The sequence below is a fragment of the Oncorhynchus gorbuscha genome, linkage group LG22, assembly GCF_021184085.1.
Source record: "Oncorhynchus gorbuscha isolate QuinsamMale2020 ecotype Even-year linkage group LG22, OgorEven_v1.0, whole genome shotgun sequence".
NCBI classification, from domain to species: domain Eukaryota; kingdom Metazoa; phylum Chordata; class Actinopteri; order Salmoniformes; family Salmonidae; genus Oncorhynchus; species Oncorhynchus gorbuscha.
This window is the reverse complement of record NC_060194.1, coordinates 25,343,884-25,352,408: the sequence shown is the minus strand read 5'-3', so window position 1 is coordinate 25,352,408 and position 8,525 is coordinate 25,343,884. Positions and strand designations below refer to the sequence as shown.

Below are 8,525 nucleotides of genomic sequence, written 5' to 3'. Positions count from 1 at the left end.
TTAAGAAACCGTTTTATCTGACAGACTTTAAATTGAAAAAAGGTTTCAAAACAAACAAAAGACTGGGCATTTCAGTGATACGTTGAGCTGTTTTGTTGTTTTTGGTCTGCAGTGGCATACTATGTGGGGTATGCTGCATTATAAACTGGGTGGTTCGAGCCCTGAATGCTGATTGGCTGACAGACATGGTACTGTATATTCGACTGTATACCACAGGTATGACAAAATATTTATTTTTACTGCTCTAATTACATTGGTAACCAGTTTATAAAAGCAATAAGGCACCTTAGGGGTTTGTTTGGGGTGAAAAAAAGACTAAAATCACCAGTAATCCAGATAAAAATGTGTTTCATTTAGGAAATCTGTCCCCAAGTATTCCCACAAATAAAAAAATAGACATAGGGTATGTAATATTGTCTCTATGCAATTTTCTTTCTCTTTTTGGGCTTAAATTTGGTAAATTTGCAGTGTACAAATGATTATAATTATGTTCCGGAGCCCCAACCATCTACTCCGAACAAAAACATTTGCCCGCATCTAAATCTAGTTGCCTACCCCTGCTCTACAGCAAATACAAACTTAGCTGTGTGTTTCACTTTGTTACAAGGTTGGAAAGCTCTAACAGTGTGCAGTGAGTGTTGCCAGGTAGAATACAGTACCACATTGTTGTTGTTTGGGACATGATATAACACAGAGGAGAGAGTCTCACAGTGCCAACCTTGTAAACCTCTAATACAGCATACTAAAGGCCAAGATTCTTGGCTCCTAAATTACACTACAGGCATCACCTAGTCTGGGTTTTCTTTAAGACAGGAATATCTGTTCACCACCTTACAGTATGGGCAAAGATGATCAACTGACAAACTGTCTCTGTTCTCTTCTACGATCCACATTAACATGCTGCTTGAAATGAAGCAGCAATTTGGGCATGTATTCTTAGTGGTATGCTAGTATAGACATTGAACATTGCCAGAGTAAGGAATTGACCCAGTGACCATGACTGACCAACAAATTTTATGTGACTGACCAGAGTGAGAGTCTTCCTGGGTGGAACCTTGAGAGAGATGGCCAGGTCTTGCTGGGGAAGGTCCAGAGCAATGCGCCTCTCAGCGATGACCACCTTCCTGCAGCAAGAGACACCAGGGCAGAAGGAGGCGTTTACAAAGCCTGGGGGGGAGAGGGATGTGGGGGAGGAGCAGAGGCAAGGTAAAGGAGAGAGAGGGATGTGGGGGAGGAGCAGAGGCAAGGTAAAGGAGAGAGAGGGATGTGGGGGAGGAGCAGAGGCAAGGTAAAGGAGAGAGAGGGATGTGGGGGAGGAGCAGAGGCAAGGTAAAGGAGAGAGGGGGATGTGGGGGAGGAGCAGAGGCAAGGTAAAGGAGAGAGATGTGGGGGAGGAGCAGAGGCAAGGTAAAGGAGAGAGAGGGAGGAGTAGAAAGAGGGAAGGGGAAAAGACATCAGTTGCGCCACGCGGTAATCCCTCCCCATCAACCCCCATTCCCATCAAAAGTGTGTCCGAGACCTTTGATCATCTTGTCATGTGGGGCGAGAGTCAGGTGCCTAATCTGCTCTTAAAAGAGAATCACCCCCATCACCAGAGACCACTAGAACCCCCCAAAACCTTTCCTTCTACAACAATACCATAGAATAAGGATCTAGCTACTATGTTTATGACAATTGATATCACATTCATTCTTTGTAGATTTCATAACATCTTGGACGGTGATGTCGGGGGTCAGTAAGATCCTGTATCATATACACTCTCTATCCAACCATATCTATCTGGGTCAACCTCTTTATACACCCACATTGCGCACCAAACTCACCAGTCCAGGTGCGTCCAGCCTCCACCCGCACCTCTACAGGGAAGGTGGTGTGTTCAGGTTGGCAGTAGTGAACCACAAACACATACCTGCCAGGAGCTTCCACTCTGGCACTGAAACTGATCTCATTCTGGAGAAACACAACACAGGATGAACACATGTTGAGAAACATCCTCTGGTCAATACCACAGAGACAGTAAGAGATGAGAGAAACATACAGCTATAATATATTTAGAAGTAAATATGTCAGAGTTACTGCCATTAATGTAAGTGAAGCTGAGGGCTTCATGTCTCAAGCCCCACATGCTTTCCAGTGCCAGGTCCCACTCCAAGCAGCAGCAGCATTATGTGGGCCATCTCCATGCATGTACCTGGGGAGATTTTAGTAGTACCCCTTCACTCTGAACTCCAGGGAGAGGGAACCCCCCTGCCCCTGACTGTCGTCTCTGTCTCCACTCCTCAATCTCCCTCTGCTGGGGGACGACCCGGTGGGAGGAGAGGCGCCCGTCACGAGCTGCGTCCAGAACCAGAGCTGAGGAGGGCCTTTCATATTGGCTGGGAACACAGTACTGACTGGAGGGAGGGATGGAAGGAGGGATGAGAGGAGGGGGAACAGAACAGATGATGGGAAGGTTGGTTAAAGCAACTCTGAGCGCGCATCTAAAATGGCACCCGATTCCCTATATATAGTGCACTACAGTTTTAGAAAAAAGGGTTCAAAAAGGGTTCTTCGGCTGTCTCCATAAGTTAACCTTTTTTGGTTCCATGTAGAACCTTTTTGGTTCTGTGGAAAGGGTTCTGTCACGCCCTGACCTTAGAGAGACGTTTTATTTCTCTATTTGGTTTGGGCAGGGTGTGATTTGGGTGGGCATTCTATGTTTTCTATTTCTTTGTATTTGGCCAAGTGTGGTTCCCAATCAGAGGCAGCTGCCTATCGTTGTCCCTGATTGGGAATCATAATTTTGCAGCCTTTTTCCCACCTAATGTTGTGGGTCATTATTTATTTTTCTGTGTGTGTTTGTGTGCGCCACGGTTGCATCACGTTCGGTTTCTGTTTACCTGTTTTTTGTGAAGGTTTCACTTTATTAAAGCTGTGGAATTAAATGCACGCTGCGCCTTGGCTAATTTATGACAGGGAGTTTGAAGACCGTGAACGTGACAGAATTACCCACCACAAAAAGACCAAGCAGCGTGCGCCAACTTGGAGGTCGAGCTGGACCGGGCTGGAGATTATGGAAGGGGACAAGACCCATTCACGGAAGCCCGAGAGGCAGCTCCAAAACAATTTTTTTGGGGGGGCATGGGGAGAGCATGTGACCGGTGTTATGCGGTGATGCACACTGTCTCCAATGAGCATTCACAGGCCGGTGCACTCTGTGCATTTGCCGGGCGGAAGTGGGCATCCAGCCAGGACGGGTTGTGCCAGCTCTACGCTAGAGACCAACAGTGCGCCTCCATGGCCCAGTGTATCCGGTGCCTGCTCCACGCACCAGGCTTCCAGTGCATCTCCCCAGTCCAGTGAGACCTGTTCAGGTTCCATGTACCAGGCCTCCAGTATGTCTCCCCAGCCTGGTAAGCCCTGTGGCAGCTCCACGCACCAGGCATCCAGTACGTCTCCTCAGTCCGGTGAGACCTGTTCCGGCTCCACGTACGAAGCCTCTAGTGATGATCCATGGCACGAAGCATCCAGTAATGATCCATGGCCCGAAGCCTGTAGTGATAATCCATGACCCGAAGCCTCCAGTGATGATCCATGGCCCGAAGCCTCCAGTGATGATCCATGGCCCGGAGCCTGTAGTGATGATCCATGGCCCGGAGCCTGTAGTGATGATCCATGGCCCGAAGCCTCCAGTGATGATCCATGGCACGGAGCGTCCAGTGATGATCCATGGCCCGGAGCCTGTAGTGATAATCCATGACCCGAAGCCTCCAGTGATGATCCATGGCCCGGAGCCTGTAGTGATGATCCATGACCCGAAGCCTCCAGTGATGATCCATGGCCCGGAGCCTGTAGTGATGATCCATGACCCGAAGCCTCCAGTGATGATCCATGGCCCGGAGCCTTTAGTAATAATCCATGACCCGAAGCCTCCAGTGATGATGCATGTCCCAGAGCCTGTAGTGATGATCCATGGCCCAAGCCTCCAGTGATGATCCATGGCACGGAGCGTCCAGTGAATCCATGGCCCGGGCCTTATTAGTGATAATCCATGACCCGAAGCCTCCAGTGATGATCCATGGCCCAGGTGAGCCTGTAGTGATGATCCAGGGCTGGCAGCCTTCAGTGATGATCCATGACCCGTAAGCCTCCAGTGATGATCCATGACCCTTGGCCTTTAGTAATAATCCATGACCCTGAAGCCTCCAGTGTTATGATGCATGTCCCAGAGCCTGTGGTGATGATCCATGGCCCAACACTCCTGGGACTGTTAGAGCTCACCCACTGGGGACCAGGCCCACCAATCAGAATGTGTTTTTGCCCACAAAAGATGGCTTTTTTACAGGCAGAAATACTCCTCAGTTTAATAAGCTTTCCAGGTCGCTGGTCTCAGATGATCCCACAGGTGAAGAAGCCGGATGTGGTGGTCCAGGGCTGGCATGGTCTCCGGTTGTGAGGCCGGTTGGACGTACTGGAAAATTCTCTAAAACAACTTTGGAGGCGGCTTATGATATAGTAAATTAACATTAAATTCTCTGGCAAGCACTCTGGTGGACATTCCTGCAGTCAGCATGCCAATTGCACACTCACTCAACACTTTAAGACCCTGGTGAGGATGACAAGCATGCAAATGCAGCCAGTTGGACGTACTGCCAAATTCTCTGAAATGACGTTGGAAGCGGCTTATGGTAAAGAATTTAACATTAAATTCTCTGTCAACAGATCTGGTGGACATCCCTGCAATATGCATGCCAATTGCACACTTCCTCAAAACTGTGGCATTGTGTTGTGTGACAAAACTGCACATGTTAGAGTGGCCTTTTATTGTCCCGAACACAAGGTACAGCTGTTTAATCAGCTTCTTGATATACTACACCTGTCAGGTGGATGGATTATCTTGGCAAAGGAGAAATTTGCTTTTTGTGCATTAGGAACATTTCTGGGATTTTTTATTTCAGCTCATGAACCATGGGACCAACACTTTAAATGTTGCGTTTATATTTTTTGTTCAGTATATATAAAGTGTAATATTGGAATGCAAACTCAAGATTGAATACATTTCAACTATATATCTGACATGGTACAGCAGCCTTCTTTTTTTTAAGCCCATAAACGTGTGTCTGAGGAGAATACTTTTGTTTCAAAGTAGATTTGTTTAAGACTAATGTACCAAGAAACACTCTGTATGACCCTGATTTAGTGCACTGCAGTAAAAGGTTACCTCTCCCTTTTTCTTTGTTCCTCTTACTGAAGTCTAATACTGGAGCCTGACTCCTTTCACAATCTGACAAAACATCCCTTTTAGTCAAACGCTCACTCTTTCTTTTCTCAGTTTTAAGTCCGTATCTTTGCTCTTATCACCAACACATGGCAAGCTTTTAGTTTTCTCAGGCCTGATCTTTTAATGCTGTCCCTCCGTATTTCTTTTAGTGGAAACAGCAGAGCACCATGAAAGTAAAGGCCTTCTGTAATGTGCCTAAACCATCACCATCAAATTAATGAGTTATTTCAAGTGTCTTGACAATAGATCCCCCCCCTTCACTATTTTCAATCAAATATGAACTTGCTAATTGCCTTCAACAATAGTGGAGCCAGGCAGGCAGTCAATTTACAGTCAGTGGGTAAAGTGGAGTAAAACAGACAGAAAAAACAGCTGTACAATAACAAAACTGTTGCTGTTGACAGCTAGTCATCAGGAGCAAACATGGTAGTAAATATTGGCGTGGTCCCTGGCTGTCAGACCTGGGTTCAAATATGATTTGCTTTATTTTATACACTCGTTCCAAAAGTGCAGATGTGCACTTTTGGGACTATTCCATTGGTTCCATTGCACCAGGCAAGCTTAATCAAGCACAGTTGTGCTTTGTGGAGAACAGAGGTGTGTGGGGAGAGGGCCTAGGAGAGGGGAGAGTGGATAGGAGCGGGAGAGGGGTTAGAAAAGGGGTTAGGAGAGGGAGAGGGTTTGGGAGAGGGGTTAGGGGATAGGAGAGGGGAGGGGTTAACAGAGGAAGAGGGGTTAGGAGAGGGAGAGGGGATAGGAGAGGGAGAGGGGTTAGGAGAGGGAGAGGGGTTAGGAGAGGGAGATGGGAGGTAGGAGAGGGAGAGAGTAAAGTCCATACATACTGTAGGAGAGGGGTTAGGAGAGGGGAGGGGAGGGGTTAAGAGAGGAAGAGGGGTTAGGAGAGGGAGAGGGGAAAGTGAGAGGTTGGCCCATAGATCAGACAGCTTCAGGTAGGAGACTCTGTGCCCTGCATGAGGAATGCAGCTGAATCACACCTGGAAAACAGGTGTGGAAGATAAGCATCTACAATACAACAGCTAGTATCCACCCCCAGAGACAGGGGTACTGGTTGCACAACAGCCGACTGCCTGTAAAATATAAAACACTACCTTTACTGCCACGTTTGGTAATTGCTGCTGATGACTAGCTGTCAAAGGCACCAGCTGTCTATTTTAGAGAGAGTTTGAAGAAGTCACTAAGTCCTCTGGCAATCGAACAACATAGTGTTATTATGTAAAATGGCTTACCTGTCCTCAGTGAAGCGTCCATGGATAGATACACAAAGCACCTTGGGGTCCACATACTCCATGGAGAACTCCTCCGCAGGCACTGCATACACTTTATACTGAGAGGAAAATACAGTTAATATAGTGACAGGAAATAAAAGTATACTTAATTTTAATATAAACTTTATAAACTCGCTTATAGGGACGGTATCCTTCCTCTTACTATGCACACATCAAAATAAGAAATGGACGACAAAGCAGAAGACGATGCACAAGTTATTGTCATGCAATGAGAGGCGTAGTTCGTTCTCACCAGCAACAGTGAGGCTGTGGAGGTCTGGAGAAGGAGCTCGGCCTTATGGGTAAGCTGGAACACTGCCATGCGATTTATTCCATCTACTGCCACACTCCGACACAGGAAGCTGTATTAGGTAAACACTCTCAATGATCAATGGCATTATAGAGCTGGAGAGCTGCATTAAAACAGGTTTATTACACAAATGACACACAAATGACTTGCCAAAACTGCCTCTCAAGTACATACGATATAAACAATATATTGTGTTCAAGAAGGACAGGAATGACTAATGCATGCATGAATACACACTCACATACAGTAAACCCACAAACCTGAATTGGCAGCTGTAGATGTTGGCTCTGGCCTGGATCTGGCTCTCTGATTGGCCAGTGATGATCAGGTTGACGTTCTGGACCGTGTCCACCTCGCTGGCATACTCCAGGACCAGGATGTAGGGACCGGGGCGAGACACACGCAGGTTCAGCTGTAACTGGGCCTACAGGACACACACAGACATAGTGGAGGTCAGATACATTCTCCCAGTGTCACACTGTCAACATACCGTCAAACTAGAAAATGTTTTTTAACCATAAACTATCCAATCATAGCAACAAAAAGTATGTTTGTGAGTGTGTTTGTGTATGTGCAAGCATGCATGTGTGTGAGCGTGGATCAGCAAAGCCCCAGACCTAGACCCACCTGTCTCCCGGTGAGAGAGGCCATGTCAGGGTGGTCTGGGGTGGGCCGGCGGACGCGAGCCTGTCTGCTCCTGCGTCTCCTCCGGCTGGAAAACTGGCCCTGAGAGCCCAGCACAGAGCTCAACCTGTCCATCGCCACATGCTTATACAGCAGACAGCTGGACCAATGGAGGGAGACACAAGAGTGGTTAATAGTCTGGGGATGGCATGCATTTAAAACACAGAGGAGACAAAGACAACATCACTCCGTCTACAGCATGTACAGTACAAAATGTTTTTTGTAAGATTTTATAAAAAAATGTATTAACAATACAAAACATACAAACAAAAACATAACTCAAACATCAACTACATCACCCCTGCTCACAGTGATATGCTCAGACCCCCATCTCCAGCACTTTTCTGACTCAAATAGGATTCTCAAGGTTGCTCTGATGCTGAAAATATTTAAAATCTACATTTTGTGATAAACTTCCATAAAGTTGCACGTATTTGAAAATATCTACATTGGTCAGTCCAAAATGGCTTTTTAATGCTGTCAGGGAAACAAACATATTTCCTATTACCAAGTAATTTACGGGTTCTACGTTTTCCACGTGGACCAATTTATGGGTGAATTCTGAATAGCTATCCATGGATTGTTCCACAAGGTTGTGTTTTTAGGGAGGGATGTTGGTTCTTGTAGAATCTGTTGTTTCACGTTCTTCCATAATGTTATATTGTACTTAACTATGAAGTTGTTAATGTTCTTAGCTTTATCCTTTGAAAATAGACTCGTGAAAAGATTCTGGGGATGAGCATGTGCATCTTCAATATGTACCCATAGTTCCTCTTTAGTGCATTTATATGTCGCAAGTAAAAGCATAATACAATTCCAAATCTAGAAGGTTAAAATTCGTATTCGTTTTGTGAGGGCTGCGAGATTTTTACCAGGTTTATTTGTCATTATCCACCTGCTTGTTCAGACATTTTATTTTTGTCTTTACTTTGTAAAGATTGTTTTAATGGGCTAGTTCTAAGATACTTATTAATTTAATAAAAAT

General features: G+C 45.9%; 1 protein-coding gene across 5 annotated transcripts in view; it reads right to left on the bottom strand.

Moving 5' to 3' along the window:
* LOC124010172 (laminin subunit alpha-3-like) overlaps positions 1-8,525 on the bottom strand; it is a 117,136-nt gene that overhangs the window by 28,728 nt on the left and 79,883 nt on the right. For all 5 annotated transcript variants that reach the window (XM_046322565.1, XM_046322562.1, XM_046322564.1 and 2 more), the window contains 7 exons: positions 7,484-7,640; positions 7,117-7,280; positions 6,800-6,908; positions 6,508-6,605; positions 2,192-2,393; positions 1,824-1,950; positions 1,028-1,167 (listed from right to left, as the gene is read on the bottom strand). In XM_046322565.1, coding sequence (XP_046178521.1) covers positions 1,028-1,167; positions 1,824-1,950; positions 2,192-2,393; positions 6,508-6,605; positions 6,800-6,908; positions 7,117-7,280; positions 7,484-7,640 — 997 coding nt within the window. The remainder of the gene's footprint in view (positions 1-1,027; positions 1,168-1,823; positions 1,951-2,191; positions 2,394-6,507; positions 6,606-6,799; positions 6,909-7,116; positions 7,281-7,483; positions 7,641-8,525) is intronic.